Source organism: Rhynchophorus ferrugineus, unplaced genomic scaffold (genome assembly GCF_030347505.1).
Source record: "Rhynchophorus ferrugineus isolate W39M unplaced genomic scaffold, kcgeb_rfMv2 rfM1, whole genome shotgun sequence".
Taxonomy (NCBI): domain Eukaryota; kingdom Metazoa; phylum Arthropoda; class Insecta; order Coleoptera; family Curculionidae; genus Rhynchophorus; species Rhynchophorus ferrugineus.
In genome coordinates, this window is record NW_027472580.1 from 88,224,982 (window position 1) to 88,246,706 (window position 21,725).

Below are 21,725 nucleotides of genomic sequence, written 5' to 3' on the forward strand. Positions count from 1 at the left end.
TATTCCACGTTTGGGTCCATAATCAACTTTAATGCAATTTAAAATCCAAATATCATAAGAGGTTCACAAGAATTTATCATTATTTACTTTTAGAAGCCATTTCTGAGCTTTTTTCTGATCCTTCGGAAAATTACACTTATGTTATATTATGATTTTACATTTAAACAAATCATATTTGCCTTAAATGTTGCAAATTTAACGTCATAACAACTCATTTCTTTACAATTATACACAAAAATAGAAAAAAACAAAGATAACCCGTCATAAAGATGTCACAATATCACAAATTGAAAAAAATAATATTTCTACTTCTGGTCCTCTAACGATTCGGATGCACAAAATATGGTTACGGGTGTACCCATTTAAGTTCCTATTTTGTATTTCTACGTTTTATGATTAACATCAAATGTCACAATACGTCAAAAAATTTATTGAAATATCATTTGAATACATTATTATATTTTTCAAGAATATCTTGCAATCAGTTCCCTTGTACTCTGTTGAAATTAACTTTTAAAATATCAGTTATAATCTATTTACATAAAGTTTTATATACATTGATATTTTTCGATATTTTTTTTAAATACCGATAGTTGTAAATGACAGTATCGAACTTTCAGTTGCAAAGTCAAATGTCGATATTGAAATCCTAGGGTTTTCGAAGTAGAGTATCGAATTTTTTCAATCAAGTGAATTTTGCGTGTCAAAAAAGGACAGAAGAGAAAAAAGATGTCATGACGATGTGTCGAACTTTTATTTTGAGATTTCTTACCCTCAGACATCAAGATGAATTTTACGTGTTTTGGTATCGACATTTATTTTTTGCCGATATATTGATATATCCATATCTTTCCCCACGACCAACTTCCCCATAAAAGTTGTTTGAAATTTAACTTAATGGTAAATGACATCAATTGCCAAAACACGTCGAGAAAAGACAAATTATATTTTTTTATGGAAACACTTAAATTTTTTTTATAGAGCAATAGGAAAAAAAAATTATCTCCGTCCAATATCTAGATGGGGTTATGATTGCCCATTCAAGTGATCTGATTGGTTAATTTAGATATATTATTAATATCTTCTTATAATTTATATCCTAAACACTAGAAAAGAAACCATTTTGCTGTGAATACATTTAATTGATCCTTCGATAAAATTTACCACGCAGGTGCTACATGTGACGTCCCTTACGTCATATTTAATTGGCCAATGAAATTTACATAAAAACACTTTAATATCTGAACAAAATGTATTAAATAAAATAGATATCTTCAATCATAGAGTAATAGAGATGTAACTCACTAGGGGACTCTGGCGCAAAGTTTTTCTTTGCCCAACATCCAGAGGGCGCCATAATTGGCCGTTTAAGTAATTTGATTGGTCAATTTAAATCTCCATTATAGGCACCGGTAAGAGAAATATTTTACTGTGAAAACATTTGATTGGCTCATTAGTAACGTTTGACACGTGACAGCCTTGACGTCATGTTTAATTGTCCAATGAAATTTAAATAAAAAACAATTTCTTTCGGAATTTATTAAATAAAATATAAATAAAAATATAATATGTAAAAATAAATAAATAAATAAATAATATTACAATTGAAGGGTTTTAAACTTACTTTTTAAACATTTCGTACATCGACGTAGCAAAATCGCTGAATAAAATAAAATAGATAACTCAAAGACATCCCCGGTTAGTATAGAATGTAAATATTTGGAGTCCTCATGTTCATACTCTTCACGATTACCTAAAGGCAAATGAGTGAAAAAAATTAACTTATGTTGAGCGCTTCAAATGATTTCTACATACATACTAGCCAAGGATGTATATTGCCGAATTCATGAGCTAGATTCAAAACAAACTATCTTGGTTAAGTAGCCTTAAGTCAATATATTTATTTCGATAATCATACTTTTTTTCTTTAATAAAATGAACCCAAGGTAGTTATTAAATTGATGACACTTTAACAAATTTGTTCTTACTTGGGTAATAAATTTTACACCAAAATTCCTCTACTTCGTGTGTTGAATATCGGTTAATCCTCTCTTAATAGATTTGCATTCAGTAGCTATTATTTTATTGCAGCTGCAACTATTGATCCAAGAAGAAAAATAGCCATTTGCATAGCGTACTACTTACCCCAACTTACAACAACAAAACATACTGTAGTGATCATAATATATTTTCTTAAATACTTAATCCAATTGAATTTTAATAACATTATCAACCATTTTTTAAAGACAGCCAAATACATCTTCGAAGAGAAACGATTCTGCATTTCTTTACTATGTGTGTATCCAGGTACACAACACTTCCCAGATCGATAATTCATTTTACTTTTTGTACTACCGACTAATCTATACTAATGAACATAGAATAAAAAAACTTAGAAGCGCATCTCCTATGTTAAAATTGGTTCTAAGTTACGCTCGGAATCCCCGCGTGAGGGCGCTTACGCATGCACCGTATGACAGTTAGTTACGGCGGGAATTTTAAAAATTTGAGCGAGAAATTTAAAAATTTATACTTAAAATTTAGCGGGAAATTTTAAAAAATTCTTTTAATTTTACTGGGAAAATAAAAATAAATATATTTAAATATATTTTTATTGATATATTACATTTACATCCTTGACCATAAAGACATTGATACTATCACAGAGATATCTCCACTACCCAAAACACGTAATCCACTGATATTATCTTCTCTATAATATTTAAAACAAACATTAAAATAAGATAATATAACTATTAATGGTGCAGTTGTATTATTTTTTAGAATCAACTAAATTAACAACCTACCTAAATTGAGGTACATTTTATCAAATATGATAACTGCAGTTCGGTCTAAACAGTCAAGTTGCTGAACAAACGACCAAAATTAGACGTTACTACTCCAGCAACAAAAAGGAACCTTCTTCTAGAAGGCAAGCAGAATATCTTCGATAACAGTTTATATCCTCTGCCATTGCATTTCAATAAGGATAAAGCCATTAGTTTTTCATCCTGAAAAGAAGCTGATGGGACAGGCTGAGTTATCTGTAAATGAACATATAAATATCAAGTTAAAATCTTCATTTTCTAATAATAAACATAAGTTTCTTATTATATACTTACTTTTGGTTCTTGCTGGGGTAGAAGAATCTCCTATATATTTATCAGCCTCAAAAAACTTATGTGATTTAATATCTCTATTGGGGCACATGTTCCTTGTTTTGTACTGAAGGTAAAGAAAAAGCTTAATTATTTCAATGCAATAAATCATTATTATTTAACAAAATACTTACTATTTAAATTACAAGTAGGAATTACATCTTGTTTCAGCCATGGCTTTCCACATTTTGGTCTATAGACTTCATTTTTAAAATGATTACAAACTTTCCTGGACCTACATAGGAGATCATAAGAGATCCCCTTAAGGTTTTCTTTATATTACACTAATAAATTAAAATACACAGAATAATCTAAAGTAATTGTCAAATATATATATAAAAACACATAAAGAAAAACTTGACGTAAATAAACAACACAAATTAAATCACCCAAAAATGGCCATTAACTGCTTAGGTTAGAATTATTAATATAGAGGCCGAAAGAGAGAAAAACATACATATAGCTGTTGCATTTTTCATTTACATTTGGCCGCGTGACGGGCATTCCGAAAAGCTTAAAAGTGGACCCGATTTTTCCATATAACTTTCACTTCTAAATTACTTTATTCTATGACTAATGAACTAATAATTTAATCTCCAAACGCAATAATCAATATGTCAGCCACACTGAAAATGGCGTTTAAAATAAATAAACAACAAACGTACCATAGAAACGAAATGAGCCAATCAGATCCCATCAGGGCTTATAGCGTAGCGATTAAAGCAAGTAACAAGTTAAAAGTAGCGACATCTAGATGTTGGACGTCGCGAAACATTTCCCCTAAAATTTCCTATGAAGTTAAATCTCTATTTCTCTATATCTTCAATGTACAGTGGTCACATTTACCTTCATATTTTTGACATCAATTCATTTGAACATATTTTATGTTCATACTCTGACCAATATTTTTACAACTATTGCCCATTCTTATAATATGCATTATAACGAACTAATTTTAATTATAGCTTAATCACGAAAACATAGGAAAACGCTAAAGCACTATTATTTAGTTCTGTACTCTGAAAATGGCGCAAAACTTAAATAAATACAAACGCACTATAGAGATAAAATGAACCAAGTTCAAAATAGTGACATCTAGATATCGGACCTCGCGAAATATTTCAAAATTTCCTACAAAGTTAAATCACTATACTCTCTATGATCATTTCCTATCAATCTAGTTTGCGTTTCTCTAAATCAATCACTTTTCAATTAAAAACACATAAATCACTTGTTTATTATTAATAAACTACTGCCCCCTAACCCAAATATTATAAATAATATAAAACTATCGTTAACTCCAAACGGATATCGACAGTAGAAAAGTAGAACGCCGATTTTATATTAAGTTAACGATTTTGATTTATTATGCCCCTTGAACCATTCGAATCAATCGGTTGATTTGGTTGACTTGAACCCAATTTAACAAATACCAAATTGTGAGAACGATTCAGATTTTATGGCGGTTAATATCGTTCGAATTTGTTCTTTTTTTTTTAGCCAGTTTGTTGCTAGCTAGGTACATGGTTTTCTTTTAAAATCTTTTATAATTTTTTAATTCTGTAGATAACCCATGAGCAGAACATCGACAAACGTCTCTACATGCCCATAATTATAAACCTTTCCTTATATCTGTTAATTGATAAATTATAGTTCTTATTTTAATAACTAAATATTTGTATAACCATCGAGTATCCTTGTACCCATCTTCCTGAAGCGGAATATTCCAATTTTTCGATTTTTTTGATAAACCACGGCGCATCCACCATATTTACTGCTAAATGTGAACATCACAAGCCCATAAAATTTTTATTACCACAATTATTTTTATCCCTCATAAAACTATCCACTTTATTTTATTCATCAAGGTTATCGTTTAAATAAAGTTACCTTACAATTCTCGATGAAAAGGTTGATAAAAAGTATATATTTCTCTTTTTTTCTAAGTCTATAAAAAATAACCTTCACTTTCATTGTGGTAAAAAAACCATTAAATTGTTGAAACATTTGATACTAGCTATACACTATTAATGATCGTAACGTATTTTATGGGCTTTAGTACGAGGATGTCGTAAATTTTTCACGGTAATGTCTCTAAACGTCAATATTGTCACATATGACTTCATTAAAAACACTCAAAGCATTCGACCACACCACCATTCTACCCCAGAAAACGTAAAAAGAACAATAAACTGATAAATGCTATTGTTGAATTTCATAGCTGGCTTTGATGTCTAACACTGTCAATCGTCTACGCATCGTAAACAGGGTAAAGTATAAAATAAACATGCTGTCAGAATTATGAAGTTGTCGAACACCAAATAGTATTTTTTTTAATTAGACATTAAAGCAAAAAAATGTTTTAAGTTTTAATGTTTAATTTATTATAATAATAAATAAGGTATGTGGAATAAAAATGTTGTGCTGACAACTTTCTGGCACTCCCTTTCTGTTAAAGATGTGAACTTAAATCATAAAATATTAGAAAAATAAATTATCTTCTTTTGCTACAGATCCTTTATTAAATAATATAATAACACAAAAGTGACATTACATGCTTTTGCTCTAATCTAAATATCAGTAACTGTCAGAATATGACGAGAAAAAATTAAATCATATGCAATAAACTGTATATAAAACTCAATTATGACATAACCTAAATCGAACTGACATCCCATGTCAAAATATTTTAGTCTAAAATTTGATTCTATTATAAAAAATGATTGTTTGCCAAAATTTGCTTTAAAGCTTAACAACTGCAACCAAAATTACATGTAACTCGCTTCAAATCTAACCCCAAATATAATTGATTGCCATCAAATGTCAAAATATTTTCAAACGTCAAATCACAATAATTTGTATTTCAAAAATGAAATTATTTCCTTCTTAAACTAACAGCAACTTGCAATTATATACCACAGGTATAAGTATATGTATTCGATGTGTTTTATAGTTATTATTTACGATACGCCTCCAACAATTATAGGTCTTAACCTATTTTTTAAATAATGTGTTAAGATTTTACAAAAAGTATAACTCTTCTTTTCCTTTATGTCATTGACATTACTACGCTAAAATACCGTAAAATTAATATTTGCCTCCGAAATATATCAAAATAATTGAAATAATTTTAAAACTGTCTGTGGTCGATCGGTTTATGTGTACGCTACCGGTCAAAGCCTAGGCCAACTGCGAATGAAAGGCGATGAATCCCAGCCGTTAAGTGTATTAAACAAAGGCACATTTGCTTGCTTTTTCTTTTTGTATTTGAAAAGTTATAGTCGAAACGTCAGATTTTTAATCGTCTTGTTTTTGTCATTTACTTGCAGTTCCACATCCGAGAATAGCTTGTGAGAAAAAGAACGAATGTCACCGAACGTTGGGAATCAAAAGTATGTGCACCAAAAAGAATTTATGCGCTTGCAAACCCTTCCATCACTTACACCAAGGACAGTGCGTCAAAAATCGAGGTAAATTAAATTTCCCCCTATAAAATTCCATATTTAATGCCTTGTGATGTATGTAGATCTTCATGATATGTGCGACCACGATCATCAATGTTACTGCGGAGCAGACTGTCAAGATAAAATTGCTTGCATTCACAAAAATTGTTCTTGTAAAGCCGGTCACAAACCATACAGAACTAGAAGATGTATTTGTAAGTATATTATATAAGTTATAATGAAAATATTTCTCTTAGTTTCAACAATTTTTCTAAATCTTTTGACTAAAAATCCCTAATCAATTCGATCATCAAACAATCTCCATCCCTTTTTTGTGAACATTTAATGTGAGAAATGAAAATTTTGTTGAAAAACAATGTAATATTTTAATTCATAAATATGTTTTTATGCAACCTGTCATACGTCAAAGTGTTCGGTTATATTCAATACTAATAAAAATTGACAATGAAAATAAAAACGCATATAAGTTAGAACACAAATAATTATGTTTATTATTTATATTAATTTGGTTTTAAATTACACAGTTGTTAAATGAATTATTTACAAAATTATTTTAAAGATTACATTTTAATATATTTAGGTATGCAACGGCCAATACAGCAAAATATAACAATTCAATTATTATGTATTGCTATTGTCTCACGCTAGTAACATGGTATATATTAATACGTATTTACTTTTTTCAGCCGAACACCCTATAGTTCTATCGGTAGCCGATCACCAAGTACAACTGGCCCCAATTAGAATAGTCGAACGAGTCATAACGTCAAGTACTACAACGATAAATCCTCTAGTTTCGATGATAGTATTATCGATTTTTTTATTATTAAGATAAACCAAGATTGTTCGATATAACAAAACGAGAGATTGTACTGATTCGATTTAAATTAGGACTAACATTTAAGTATTTTTAGTTATTAAAGCCATTTACTGTGTAAATATTGAAATAACTCTATACATATTGTATATTTTTTACCAAATATGATATTTTTGTAAGTGTAAATTGTGTATAATGATATAAATATTACTGAATTAAATAAATAATACTGATATTTTCGTTTACCTATATCTTACATGAAAGTCAATCCAAGATTAAATAACTAAGAACTTATTTTATATGCACCCTAATTTTAATATAATGCTGCCAAAAAAACAGACAATGGACGTCATAGGTGACGTTGAATATATTGCCAAGTGCAGTTTGCAAAAATTTTAAAAATCTAAGCGAATTGTTCCCCTTCCCATTTTGCCATATATTAATATAATAATAACCTTAATATAGATATCGTAAGTTATGCGTAAATCTCTAAAATAAAATAATCTATTATTTTGAATATGGGATCGTATGTCACATTCTGAAATAATTTATTTTGTTTTTAATACAATTTAATTTATATCTTATATGTTTATGGCATTTTTAGAAGCTTTATTTTTATTACGTAGTACAATATGTTTTTTCTCAAATATCACTATTAATTTTAACCATATTTTATCTCAAAATATAGTATTACCCGAATTTTACTGAATGTCTGCAACCTCTTATACACAGCAACATTTGTAAATTTTCAGTCACTATTGATGTATTCTTGGTTATAATTGTTAAATTATTATAGTTTATCAATTTAAAATTGAAAATGAAAGGGTATATAAGAACTTATTTTCATAATTCCACATTTTTATAACAAACGTTGCCAATATTCTATAAAACAGATGTCAAAAGTCCGTTTGTTTACAAATCATAAGGAAGTTAAAGTTGTCAATTTCTAATAAAAATATAACATTATCGAAAAAATATTTTTGATCAACAAAAGCAGTTGTTTGGTGGTCGTACAAGTACAAATTGTTATAATTAACTTCATCGAAAGCCGGCAACATTGATAAAGTGACAATTTAAATGAGGTTAGTTTCGTTTTTGGCTGTGATTTGGGTCAAAAAAGAAATGGTTTTTTGCATCGAATGGTTTTTTTACTCTATTTTTAGGACACCCCGTAATGAAATGTGATTTACTTAATTCATAAACACCAGTTTTTATGCTACTTTAACACAAAATATGCAGCTGGCTGTAGCAATAAGGAAAAGGTGCATTGTTTTGAAAATACTCAAAAAAAATATCAATTAGTTCTAATACTCTTTCGAAATGGAGGTTGAAGTGAGGGAAAGTGAACAAGAGTTAGTGCAAGAGAAAAGTGACAAAAATATAGTTTCCAAAGACAAGAAATTATCATGGTCTGAACTAAGGGCCCTAGTGAGCGAGTTGAGGAGACAGTTATCAAATTTATCTACTATGGTTCCTACATCATTTACATTTAGAACCTTACAGGATGGTAGAACTAGAATATATTTTTTGAGCACTCCTCAAAATGGTTAGTATTAGCTTATCACTAATTGTTAACACTTCAGATGATAGACATTTTAAAGATAAACTAGTTTTGAAATTGTTTATGTATCAATGTTATTTAAGTGCTTTAACATTCCTAACAAGGCTTAAAATTCAACTTAATTTAGGTTGGGAAACAACATTGCTATTTACTGATATTCCAAACACAAATCAACCAACCAGTTTAAGACTTCAATGGCAATATGTTCTCGAGTCAAATTTTCCCTGCCTGTCATCTGGTAATAGGTTGGTTATTAAAAGTAATAAAGTTGAATAAATTGTTATTAATAATCTGTTATGTAGATATTCAAGGGAAGAACAACTTTTGTGGGAAAGAAAGAGATTGACAACATGGGGTATAAATAGCTATGAAATTCATGAAAATTCAGGAAAAATAGTTTTTCCAGCATCCAGTAGTTTATTTCAATGTGTAGATAGTGGATTCACTGTAAGTGATTGAAGCTGGTTTAATCTATCTGAGGTTTAAAGACATTTTTATAGAATGGTCAGTTATTTCCAACAAAGCTTAGAATGACATCATCAGGTGCAAAACTAAATCCCCAGATATGCCCCTCAAATCCAGAGTTAGTAGCTTATATTTGCAATCATGATATCTGGGTGACACATACTGTTTCTGGTTCAAATCTTAGAATAACTTATGCCCACAAAGGTAAAATACACTATCAGAAATATATCTTGAAGCAAAAGTATAATTTTAAGGTGGAAGGAATTTAGCTGATGATCCCTTAAGTGCTGGGGTACCATCATATGTAATGCAAGAAGAGTTTTGTAGGTATCAAGGATATTGGTGGCAACCAGTTTCTGTCGGTAGGTTTATGATATTTAAGTTCATTTAACTTTTGTTGGGTTTATTTGGCTGATAAAAATGTTATCTCTAGGAGGTGTTTATAGAATCTTATATGAGGAAGTAGATGATGGTGAGGTGAAACTCTTTTGTTTTCCTCTGTCTCAATCAGATAATGGTGATGTAGAAGAATTTAGATTTCCCAGAGCAGGCTGTGACAATTCTAAGTCATACTTGAAGCTTGTTGAGTTCAAGCTCAATGACCACCTGCAAATTGTAGACCTGTGTCTTTTAGATTTACAATTTTCATTAAAAGTTTTATTTCCATGGATGGAATATATGGTTAGAGTGGGATGGACTCCAGACGGAGAATAGTAAGTAAAATTAAATTAATTATTATTAATTACATATCATAAGTGTTTGATTTAACCTTTAAATTGAATTGCAGTATTTGGGTTCAGTTGTTGGATCGTAAGCAACAACATTTGGAATTGGTCCTACTGTCTTTAAGTAATTTTACACAAGATCTTCCATATTTCAATAGCACTTGTAACATGAACAGTCTGACAGGAAGCCCTATTGTGCAGGTTATTTACACTCAAGAATCACAATACTGGGTCAATGTTCACGATCTGTTATCGTTCTTGCCGTCCGAAGACCATAATGAAGTAAATTTCATATGGGCCAATGAAGATACAGGTTATAGGCACTTATATTTGGTTACTGCCCAAATATCATCTATAGCTAATGGAGTCTCTGAAGCATCTCAGGTAGAACATTTAAAGAATCATCCACCCTATGTTGCATAAGATGTATTTTCTTTTAGCCCACTGATTATGTCTTTCTAGCGCCCAAAATAACTTCTAAAGTTCAATTAACCTCTGGAGATTGGGAGGTAATGGGACAGGACATCTGGATTGAACCCGAAAAACAATTGGTGTATTTTATGGGTTTAAGAGAATCCCCATTAGAGAAACATCTGTATGTTGTTTCTTTGAAAAGACCTGATGAAATAAGGCTTCTGACCAGACCAGGCTACTCGTATGTCGTAGAATTTAACAGGGTATTACTCGAAATTACTTATCATATTGTTTGAAAACTGAGTTGGTCCTTTTAGGATTGCTCCTTGCTGGTTACACTGTATAGCAATATCAGAAAGCCGCCGGCTTGCCAAGTGTTTCGTGTGGATTACAATGATTGGACGGTGGAAGGCGTTAAATTAACTCCGTTTGGGTACTTAGTGGAAAGCCCCACTTCTGTGTTGGAGTGTTACTCTCCCGACTTATATACCCATAAAATAAGTTCTGGTAATGTAATATATGTAAACATTTCATTATGCATCATTAAGATATTTTTTGTATATTCAGGTCACATTCTTCATGCTATGGTATTTAAGCCTCATTATTTCGAACCCGGTAAAAAATATCCTACAATATTAAATGTCTACGGAGGACCTGAGGTACAGCTGGTTTCAAACACTTTTAAGGTAATTATATTTGTGACATTAGTCATTGGATGTTTGAAAAAGTTCTCACTGCTTTGTAACAAATCGGTACACATACAACAGCTAATCTTTACTACTGATCGCCCTATAGTCGAAATGAGGCCACAATTTATAAAGTTAATCATGTTTCTCTCATAATAGACAAATGAGAATAACTTAAAATGATATGTTAATATTACTAAAACATGTTTTGACAATATTTTCTAAGATTAGAAATATATGTGATAATATCATTAATTACACTAACAAATGTCTGTATATTAAAATACATGAAAAATATCTCAAAAACTAACACTCACTAACCTGTTTTAAATGGCATTTAATGAAATCTATTTCCATTAAGTTTTTTTGATAATCAACAAAGTATTAATAAGTTTAAATTACTACATCACTGAACATTATAACAAAATTATATTGAGAAAGATTATTTTCTTCAACAACTTTGGAGTATCAAACATACCTTCCGATTAAACGGACATTAATTTATTGTGCCTACACTTTTCTTAGTCGTTAAATCATAACCACCATAACTGTTCAATAGTTCCAACAATATGGGAATAACCACAAGTAGTACAAAATCTTAAACAACATTGCTTAAAAGGAAATAAAATCATTTAATAATATTTTAACTCACTCAATTTCCGTGTTAGTATCGTTTCAAACACAAAACGTAAGGACTTGTCTTCCGATCTAAAATTGTTCTGTGGGCATTTTGCGGTACAGCGCTGCCAAATTTACGTTACAAAGTAAATTTATACGCCCGCAGTCGATTTACGTACAACATAAATGGCGAATAATTTACGATACAAGAATGAGTTGGAGCTGGCAGCGCGTCAACTTGGTCCAATTAAAATAGAACCGAAAATATTTGTTTATATATTGTGTCACAGATCTGACGGCTATTATTCCTGGTTGCTTGATCGAAGAATGCCTTGGGTATTCTTCTTTACATTATTGAGTATTATCCCAATCATAGATAGCTTGTAAGGACATTGTAGCAACTAGTCAAAAAGGAAGACCGGTGTAATGTAATTGTAATTGTCCGTAGTAACGTTACGATTTGTGTTGTTAATTTATTTCGTGCATTTCTCCTCTGCTCGTTTTTGTTTAGAAAATTCGGATTCTCTAAATAGTCATAATCCAAACCTAAGCATCTAAATAATCATGAAATAAGGAAAATATGTTTTTTTTATAAAACAGTGAAATATATCAAATTCACGAATGACTGGTAAATGCTAAAGTTAACGTTAAAGATACAGGGCCTTCTTGTGAGATCGACTATCGTTAAATATAAATATCATCTTTAGAATTGTCCAGTGTAAATTTGATTCAAACAAGTAAGTGTTTATGGTGCATCAACATTACAGAGCTTCATACGGTTACTACGGACGAAAGAAGGAGGTGGTGGACCCTTAATGCTTGCATCTCGGATTCATTGCTCGTCTCCAGTCTCAATAAAAGTAATTCATACTTTGATTTTTCAAGAAACTTGATTTTATAAACACAGTTTTTTCTTTATACAATTAACTCATCAAAATGCTTCTAAAACCAAAGAATATAATTACTTTATAATTTGGTATTTTAATCCTTGACATATTTGAATCAGATATAACTTGACTTTTAATCCGATCAATTTATTTTTAATCCTTTTAAATACCCTTCAGATTTAAGATTAAATTCATATCGTAGCTATATATTATCTGTTCTATAACGAGGATTTAACGTTAACGCGACAATGTAACTATGACAAATTATAAGTCAACATAACACGCTTAGAATTAACCGTTTCCGTCCTCCATTAAAATATAATGCTGAAATTTTATATATAGTCCTTCGAATAAAACAACCAATGCACGTCATTAAAATGTATAATGCAACGTTGCCACACCAAATATATTTTCGTTTATTTTGACTCTGAAAACAAAATACTAATGTAAATAAAATAATGAAACAAAAATAACGTTATAAAATATAATTTATTAACATAATAGTACGTAGTTATATCCAGTGCATATTTATTGAAGGACTTAAACTACAGTTAATTAAACACAATAGTTTGTAGGTTAGAGTTGTTTGATTATATTCACATTGATATATGACGACGGTGTCGACCAATACAAACACAGATTGAATTTTCTAGGCCGATTTGGTTACATGTTGGGAGACGTCAGACTTCATTCTGTCTCTTTTTAACTAGAATAGTAGTAATTAGTAAAGTGAGAAAAAATTGCTCCGAGTTTAAAAGGGATTTTACGTTTTTATAAACAGACTTTGGCGATACGTTCGACGGTGTTGACGCGCATTGGCTGTTTTATTTGATTTGAAGATATGTATGGTTTACAAGATAAGGATGCAATTTACGTATCTTTTTCTTTATGTATCAAGCCAAAATCATTTCAATCATTTGCTACGAATAATATTCACTGAATATTCGATGAAAAATTAATGTTACTTCTATTTTATATACTTATTTTCTTTATATTTTTAAATCGAATCGATGATGCTATGTTAAAAGTATTAATATAACATTATAAATATTTGAAGTTCATGTTTAAATACATACATGTAAGAATATTAAAGAAACCTTTTAAGAAAATTTATGAATAACTTCAACAACCCGCATTCGATTATTATCTGACTGAAAAAAGAAAGAATAAATATGTTTATTCATTTAATCGTTCTTCTCCTATGAACAATCCAATTGCAGAAAACCAATTACCTGGTTATCACTTAATCCTATCATGTTAATGATTCCTTACACAGACTCTAAGGGAAAGAAAAAGTATGAAAGGAGGAAAAAGAAAAAACATCCCTAATATGAAGCGCATTATTATGACAATAGGCTTTTTACCATTTTATTTTAAAGGAATCATTAAATGTTTACACATAAACAAGATAACGACGAGAACTTACCGAAGATCTGAATGCGTAAAATAAGATTTACTTAATTTTAAAGGGCATGAGACAATTAAGGATGCACATGCTGGCTGCCAGAGGTTACTGCGTGGTGGCCATCGATTCCAGAGGATCCTTCCATAGAGGTATACAATTCGAAGGATATATTAAAGGTAAAATGGGAACGGTCGAGCTTAAAGACCAGGTGGAAGTCCTGACGTGGCTTGCAAACAAATTAGGATATATCGATTTGGACAGAGTGGCGATACACGGCTGGTCTTACGGTATGAAACCTGTTGCTTCATATCACTCTACGTGATGTTCGTTCATTTTATTTCTGTTTTCAGGCGGTTATTTGAGTTTGATGGGTTTGATCCACTACCCCAAAGTATTCAAGATAGCTATAGCGGGAGCGCCCGTGACAAATTGGAATTTATACGACACAGGTTATACGGAGAGATATATGGACTTGCCAGTTAATAACTCGGACGGATACACTGAGGGTTCAGTTTTGAATTTTGTTCACAAGTTTCCAGACGAGTAAGTTTCGATTGTTTTTTTTTTTACTTAAAATCGTGTGGTCAGGAAATACCCGGAATATATTATTTAAACGAACCGTACCAAAATCAAAAATATCAAAATTGATCATTTTTATTATTTAATTTAGCAAAAAGTGTATGATATTGCAAATATTGACGGTAGTCTTGGAGGATTCGGCAATCTCCAAAACATAGTAGATTAATGGACAAGCGCATTTAAAATTGTGTAAAGAGTTACTACAGAATGTAAAACTGGGGACAGTGATGAGTTATTTCCTTGCGGTTATGAATTTCGCTAAATAACAAAAATACCGATAAATTTGAGTGAAATTTCGAATGTGCTAGAATATAATGCAAAATTAACTCGTAATCATCAAGTGGTAACTAAAATAGTAAATCAATATCAAAATAGTATATAGTAATAGTAAAGTAATAGTAGTAAGTAAATAATAACTAAAAATTAAATTTACTAAGCTTTATGTGCGTATACGCGTGATGGCTCTAACACGACTATTTTTCCAAAAAAGTTCATACATCTCACACGACTATTTTTCCAAAAAAAAAAATATGTATTGTTTCTTAGTAAGATTTCGATTTGGTTTTCGGGTTCCCACTACAGATCTAAGACAGAGAGAGACTAAGATCACAGGAGGCGTCTGAATGTGATAAAAGATTCACTCGAGCTGAAGGTGTTAACTTGACGTCCCCTGAAAATTGTTTTAAAGATTAGAGAAAACATCGGAATGTATATGTGAGAATTAAGGGTAGGCACGTGATATTTGTAATAGAACTAAATGATATAAATGATCAATGATTTACACGAGTGAACTATGTTAATTGATTATTGATAAGGATCGAAACCTCGTGGAATTCAATAAGAATTTACCGGATATCAGAAGGTTGGCGACTCTATCGGTACTGTCCTGGTCGAACCGTTGTATCGTATTTTATTGCCGAAAGTCCTGTAAGTCCTCCCCCGTGGTCGTTGGGTTTTCCAGGAATATCCAACCCCTATTTGGAAGGGCTATAAAGGAAAGTTTAAGAGGTCCAATATTAAGGAAAGTCCTTCTGATAGAAGATATTGATATACTCATATATATACTCTGATATACTCATATATATTTTTGCAATGGAGGTTACTTATGATTGAAGAATTTTCATTTTAATGATAAATTCCGGGTATTTTATCTTTAATATATATGAGGACCAAGCTATAATTATTGAAAGTGGAAAAATCTAGTTAACTATGCATAACATATTGACGTTAGCGTGGACTTTTATCTATCAATTTCAAGGTACTTTATAACATTCAGGTATAGTGTTTGAGCAATAAGTCATTGAACGAAAGTATTTTTTTATTTTCTCGGTAAAAAATTTTAGCAGGGGAATTTTTAAATATTTGGGGACGCAATATCAATACATTTTTTTAAATGTTCGGCATTACCCTTATATAAATACCAGCATTCCACAATTTGAAGACAGTACATTTAAGTTAGAGCGATAGTATTTTTATGACAGTATAATAGGAATAACAAAAGGTACAAATTTTTAGATAGAAACACTTCTTAGTTCAAATAAAAGTTTATAATCCTTTTCATTTTAATGTTAGTTTAGACCTAGGACTCTTGAGATCAAACCCAAAATAGCCATCAACAAGAATAAAGATTTGAGCAGTAATATATCTTTATCAGTTTTCCCAGTAATTATTTTCTATAAAAATGAGGAGTACCTATAGAAAAAAGAGGATATTAAAACCCATAACAAAATCGACTTTCGAACATTTGTTTAGCCAGATCAAGGCTGTTGTGATAGTCGCGGGTTCGAATCCCGTCGGGTCGTGGATATACTTAACCTATGCTATAATAGACTACAAACTGAAGATTGGACTTTGGCAACTGAAGTCAGTATCACACGAAAATTCAAATATGGGAAAAGTAACTCGGATTCTACTTCATTATCTGACACAAAAACAGAGCTTGGAGAATTTGTTTCAGTATGTTCAGTAGAGCGTCAATAAAAAAAACTGTCAACAATAAATTGTAATATAAATTATATTACAATAAATCAGCTACTCTTCAATATTAGTAGAAGTGCATTTTTCCTACACAGCAAATTTAGGCAGTATATAAGTTCTCAACGTCAAAAGGAAAGGTTGCAGTCAGAAAAAGAGCGTAGTTAAATGTACAAATGAGAACAGCAATTATTCAGAACACACTTAAAATAGAAACACTGAAAACTCATCAATGTATTTTGATTGATTATAGCTTGACCCTCGTATTATATATCGCAGTTTTTATTCTAGTTCTTTTTGGTTTCAATAGCTCATTTGTTTTTTTTTTATAATACCTAATATTTTATAATACTCTTTTGTTTTCAGAGAAAATCGTTTATTGATAATACACGGTCTTATAGATGAGAATGTGCATTTCTATCACACATCTCAGCTGATTAATAGCATGATCAGGGCTGGTAAGCCTTACCAGTTACAAATCTACCCCAACGAGCGTCACTCTTTGCGCCATCTCGATTCGAGCAAGCACTACGAAACGACTTTGTTGTCTTTTCTTCAAAACAACCTGTAGGGCGACAGATAGTTTTTAGATCTCAACAGTGTGCAATCCTCAACCGATGCAGTTAGGGCATTCCTTCAGTATGCCGAAAGTCTTATCCGTAGGGAAAATTTACTTAAATAATGTGAGTACTTACGTGTTTGTACGAAAGACTATATCACTGGAAACAGAGACGACATCAGCTGTAAATCTATGAGTTAGTTTATTGATTGTTGTTCTATATTCTCTCTATTTCGGTGGTCTCCAAATTCATGACTGTTTTACCGATGTAGTACTAAGATGTTTTATGAACCGCTTGTCGTGATATTTATATATGTACTGATGTAGCCCAGCTGTAATGTCTGTAACCGATAATTTTATGGAATGTTTCGAATTTAAATTGGATCATAGTAACTCCGTCTTTGGAGGACCATCTCACGGGAATATATTTTTGTATGTGTAAAGTTATCGACAGTCATGGTTTGGACGTCACCGCCGTTACCCTAGTCCTACTTCTATTCTCACAACCACCCTCCAATCCTACCTTCTCTCTCAAATGTCAACGCCTACTAGTATTAAAAATTACGTTAAAAAAGATTTATAGTAATCAAATACAATTGTATTTTATCAATTATTGTTTTCTGTTAAGTTAGCATCGGCACGACTCGATTAGCATCTTTCGGAGAATATCTTTGAAGTTATCAGTATGCTTTTTAAGCAATAAAATTGTTTTAGCACTGACGCTGATTATAAAAAAAACTTCAAGCAAATATCGATGCAGATGTTTTATTGACCATATTGCAATACACCAATTTTTAGCCTATGTTCATTGTTGATCATAATAGCTTGCATTTTACTTTTTTGTCTACGGGGTGTGGCGATTTAATTTTGTCCAATTGTTTGTTATATTCATATTTATATGTAAATTGGCGCCACGCCGTGTTAAGATATATCATTTTATATGGAATGTGAACTATACATTCACTTTTAAATTGTAGTGTTTTATATAATATTTTTATTTCCCAACTAACAAAATTAAGTTATAATTTATACAGAGAAATAAATACTGATATCAAGTCACTTCCCGCCATGCTGTATTCGGAGCCAATGCGCCGTACTATAAACATATTGCTTTTAATTATTATTTTTTAAGCTATTTAAAAACCTCTTTATTTATTTCATTCCTGAGATTTATTTTCAACATTGAGAATTCTAGATTGGAGCAATCTTGATTGCTGTTATGTAAATTTTTAACAATTTAGAAATACTTGTATAAAAACTATACATTTACAGATTTCTAATAAAATTAACTGTTTTTACTTATATGAGTCATTTGTTATTCATGCACCTTTCACTTTTTTCACTACCTTAATTAAAATAAAACAAACTTTTCCTTACATACTTCTATTACCTAAATATTCATAATTAAGATATTACTGATGAGAAAACCCAGTCCTTGTCTTTCTGTTCATAAATTTGTAAAGGTATTGAATACGCTTCTCTAGTTGGTACCACTTTGTTGGTCTAGCCAAAGGGTAAGCTGTCTTTCCCAGCATCCGCTTCTTTCTTATCATAACTTGAAATTCATTGCCACTAACACCTCGTAACCATGGAGGCATATTGTAAAGTATCTTAGCTGGATGCAACCTTTCATTTCCTACATAAGAAATATTACTTTTACAAATAAAAGCGGTTTTCAAATAACTAACCTAATATATCAATATAATCATTTTGACCAAAAAGTGCCCTTTTTTCACTCCAAACGTCTTTTGGGGTGTACAGAGGCATGGGCAATCTCTTTGCATCTTTAAGTCGTGGTAAAAGGCCTCTCCTCTCCATTTTATCATCGTATCCATAACGTCGAATGAGTGGCCCTCGAGCAAGTTTTTCAGAGTGATATCTAAATCGAACGGGTATTATTTGTGGGGTCCATGATTTTAGAGTTTTTAAACAGGTATTAACAGCATTAATAGTTAACGACATATTTCTAAATTGTGTAAATATAACTGAAAATACCTAATGTTACATCAACATAACCTCACAAATTCTTATCTATAATTAAGAAATATTAAATGGTTGAATATGTAGGCAACTAACAATACAACGATGAAATATAAATTGCATACTAAAACAATTAAAATAAGTTTAAGGAATATATTATTCTCCTTCACCATCGCTTATCTATAAAATTGTTGGAGTCCAAGAATAATGAGACAGACTTCGCGTGTGAGCAGATAATTTTATTTCGTCTCGATTTTGCGTCATTTTTTAGGGGGTCAGAGCATCAATCCAAAAAACCGTTAATTGGCTGTTATAAATAATCGTATGACTTTTCATAATTCACTACAATCATTACGATTAATTCTTAAATCATCCGTATATTTCTTATGTTAATGATGCTTGACAATTAGTTTTTATTTGTAATTATTTTATCTTTGCACATTCATATACACTCGATAGTCACGCGACGTTAATAAAGCAACAAAACATAATGATCTTACTTGATCTTTGAATTAAGCTTAAGTCATTCTTTGTGTCGTGGAAATTGATATTTGAAATTAATTTTTTCATTTCAGTTTTTATGGACTTTTATGGACAAATTGTTGAAGGATATATATGTATATAATAAATAAGTATGAAACTATAACGTTCTGTATTTTTTAGAAAATCATTGAAGCTCTTTTTGATTTAAAAATTAGGTAATTTTGTTTGCAAAACTGGAAATGTAGTAAGGAAGGGTTAATTGTGTTAAAATGTTTACACAACATTACATTTTACAGGCGAAAGTCTTTGTTTGTATTTTATTTATTTATTTTTTACATATTTTAAAGTCCTCTTTTTACTATGGATTTATCTGGACTGGACCTACTGTTTAACGTGGGCTCCGAACCACGGTCATCGGAATTAACCCTACCGACTGGCCAGTGACCAACTTAAAAATCATCCGAGAAGACATCCGGTTTTACCCAGCCTGGTTACAAGCGTGACTGGGATCATTTTCTTTGTCGGATTTTACACTCTTGTCTAGGACAATCACAAACATACATTTACGACCATACCTCAGCAGGATTCGAATCCGCGGCTATCGCAAAAGGAGGACCGTCGTGTTGCCTTTACCACTACGCCCCCAAACCGGCTTGTAATTTATTTGGAAATTCTAATGCAAATGCAAAATTCTGTGTATGTTTATTTTCAATTTGTTGCAGTTACTTTACAATCGTAACCGTCTTATGTTCATGTTCAACTAGTGTTTAGCTACGTGGTGATCGGTAAAACGAAATTTTCTTGGAAAAGCTAACTAAATATTTTCATTATCGAAGTATTAGTATTAACATAAATAAGTTTCATACTACAATGTAGTAGTATATTACGTTTGTTTTTCCTATCAATTCATCGTACGAATTGTGTGTCATATTGTCATATTACCAAATCACCTTCTAGTATCTTTGGTTGTATATCAACCAGGTACAAGGCAATGCTTTGTATACATTTATTTATTTTCGAAAACAAACTATTTACAAAAAATTCATACAAACAACAACCTAAACAGATTTGTTTTGTTGGTAATTTAATTTTTTGTATATGTCACAAAATTATATTATCATTTTTGTATTTTTTGGACTCGGCACCGACTTCAAAGTAATTAGTTGGTAGTAGTTAAAATAATGTTGTAATTAGATAAATAGGTTTATGTAGGTATTAAGCTAAATTGTGTAGATAGTAGAATATAAAACACGTTTAGTAGATAGGTTAAATAAGGTTTTTGTTTATTTTTATTTAGTTATTACAACGATTATTATGTACATATTTTATTTTAGAATGTTTTTTTTTGGTGTTAAAAATCTAAATTTGATTATTTTTGAATTTTGAATGAGTTTCTTATTTATTTTTTTGAAGTCGGTTCTACTTTTTTATTAAACATTTATTTTTCTCTTTTTAGTGTTATATATTTATTCAATAAATTCCGCAGTTAATTTATTTAACATTATAATGGATAGACCAAGTATAGTTGCAGCCTGTATGAGAAAAAATAGGAATAAAGAAACTGATTGAAAATAGCTTCAGGCTCCGGGGTTCCCTACCTAGCCTAGATAATTTTACAAATATTTTAAGTTCTAACTAAACAACAACAAAAAGTTGTTGTCTCCATCGGGAATCGAACCCGCGATCTCCGTTTGGGATCTAAACGCTTTAACCATTACATCATAGAAACAGTTGTCTACAACATTTCTATGAGGTCTTAGATGTTATAAGTTAGAGCTTAAAAAGCAAACTGAATGGCTTTTGGAAATTGATATTTGAAATTAATTTTTTCATTTCAGTTTTTTATGGACTTTTATGGACAAATTGTTGAAGGATATATATGTATATAATAAATAAGTATGAAACTATAACGTTCTGTATTTTTTAGAAAATCATTGAAGCTCTTTTTGA

General features: G+C 30.7%; 3 protein-coding genes and 2 long non-coding RNA genes across 7 annotated transcripts in view; 2 read left to right on the plus strand and 3 right to left on the minus strand.

The window, feature by feature from the left end:
• Positions 1–7,672, plus strand: part of LOC143201072 (uncharacterized) — a 37,413-nt gene extending 29,741 nt beyond the window's left edge. Inside the window, exons 4-6 of the mRNA XM_076411927.1 lie at positions 6,488–6,628; positions 6,685–6,816; positions 7,309–7,672. Of these exons, the coding sequence (XP_076268042.1) occupies positions 6,488–6,628; positions 6,685–6,816; positions 7,309–7,457 (422 nt within the window). The 3' untranslated portion in view covers positions 7,458–7,672. The remainder of the gene's footprint in view (positions 1–6,487; positions 6,629–6,684; positions 6,817–7,308) is intronic.
• On the minus strand, positions 2,636–4,072 carry LOC143201079 (uncharacterized). 2 transcript variants are annotated; one of them, XR_013006871.1, is made up of 4 exons: positions 3,293–4,072; positions 3,123–3,225; positions 2,808–3,044; positions 2,636–2,713 (listed from the first exon to the last, which is right to left on the minus strand). It is a non-coding gene; the product is annotated as an uncharacterized LOC143201079 (long non-coding RNA). The 2 variants fall into 2 exon arrangements; XR_013006869.1 differs by having other exon boundaries at positions 3,123–3,243.
• A 491-nt stretch (positions 7,673–8,163) lies between the features above and the next one.
• On the plus strand, positions 8,164–18,619 carry LOC143201088 (dipeptidyl peptidase 9). Of its 2 annotated transcripts, none has more exons than XM_076411939.1 (14): positions 8,164–8,521; positions 8,603–8,985; positions 9,128–9,245; positions 9,303–9,447; positions 9,501–9,669; positions 9,720–9,827; positions 9,899–10,178; positions 10,253–10,574; positions 10,631–10,867; positions 10,922–11,111; positions 11,172–11,290; positions 14,265–14,487; positions 14,551–14,743; positions 17,120–18,619. In XM_076411939.1, the coding sequence occupies exons 2-14, from the start codon at positions 8,760–8,762 to the stop codon at positions 17,322–17,324; spliced, it is 2,535 nt and encodes an 844-aa protein (XP_076268054.1). In that variant the 5' UTR covers positions 8,164–8,521; positions 8,603–8,759; the 3' UTR covers positions 17,325–18,619. The 2 variants fall into 2 exon arrangements, with proteins under 2 accessions (XP_076268054.1, XP_076268055.1); XM_076411940.1 differs by having other exon boundaries at positions 8,164–8,264.
• A 60-nt stretch (positions 18,620–18,679) lies between these two features.
• On the minus strand, positions 18,680–19,347 carry mRpL51 (mitochondrial ribosomal protein L51). The gene is made up of 2 exons (XM_076411953.1): positions 19,001–19,347; positions 18,680–18,948 (listed from the first exon to the last, which is right to left on the minus strand). The coding sequence occupies exons 1-2, from the start codon at positions 19,272–19,274 to the stop codon at positions 18,725–18,727; spliced, it is 498 nt and encodes a 165-aa protein (XP_076268068.1). The 5' UTR covers positions 19,275–19,347; the 3' UTR covers positions 18,680–18,724.
• Positions 19,348–20,090: 743 nt separating this feature from the next.
• LOC143191817 (uncharacterized) lies at positions 20,091–20,660 on the minus strand. Its single transcript, XR_013004638.1, has 2 exons — positions 20,351–20,660; positions 20,091–20,315 (listed from the first exon to the last, which is right to left on the minus strand). It is a non-coding gene; the product is annotated as an uncharacterized LOC143191817 (long non-coding RNA).
• Positions 20,661–21,725: the final 1,065 nt, after the last annotated feature.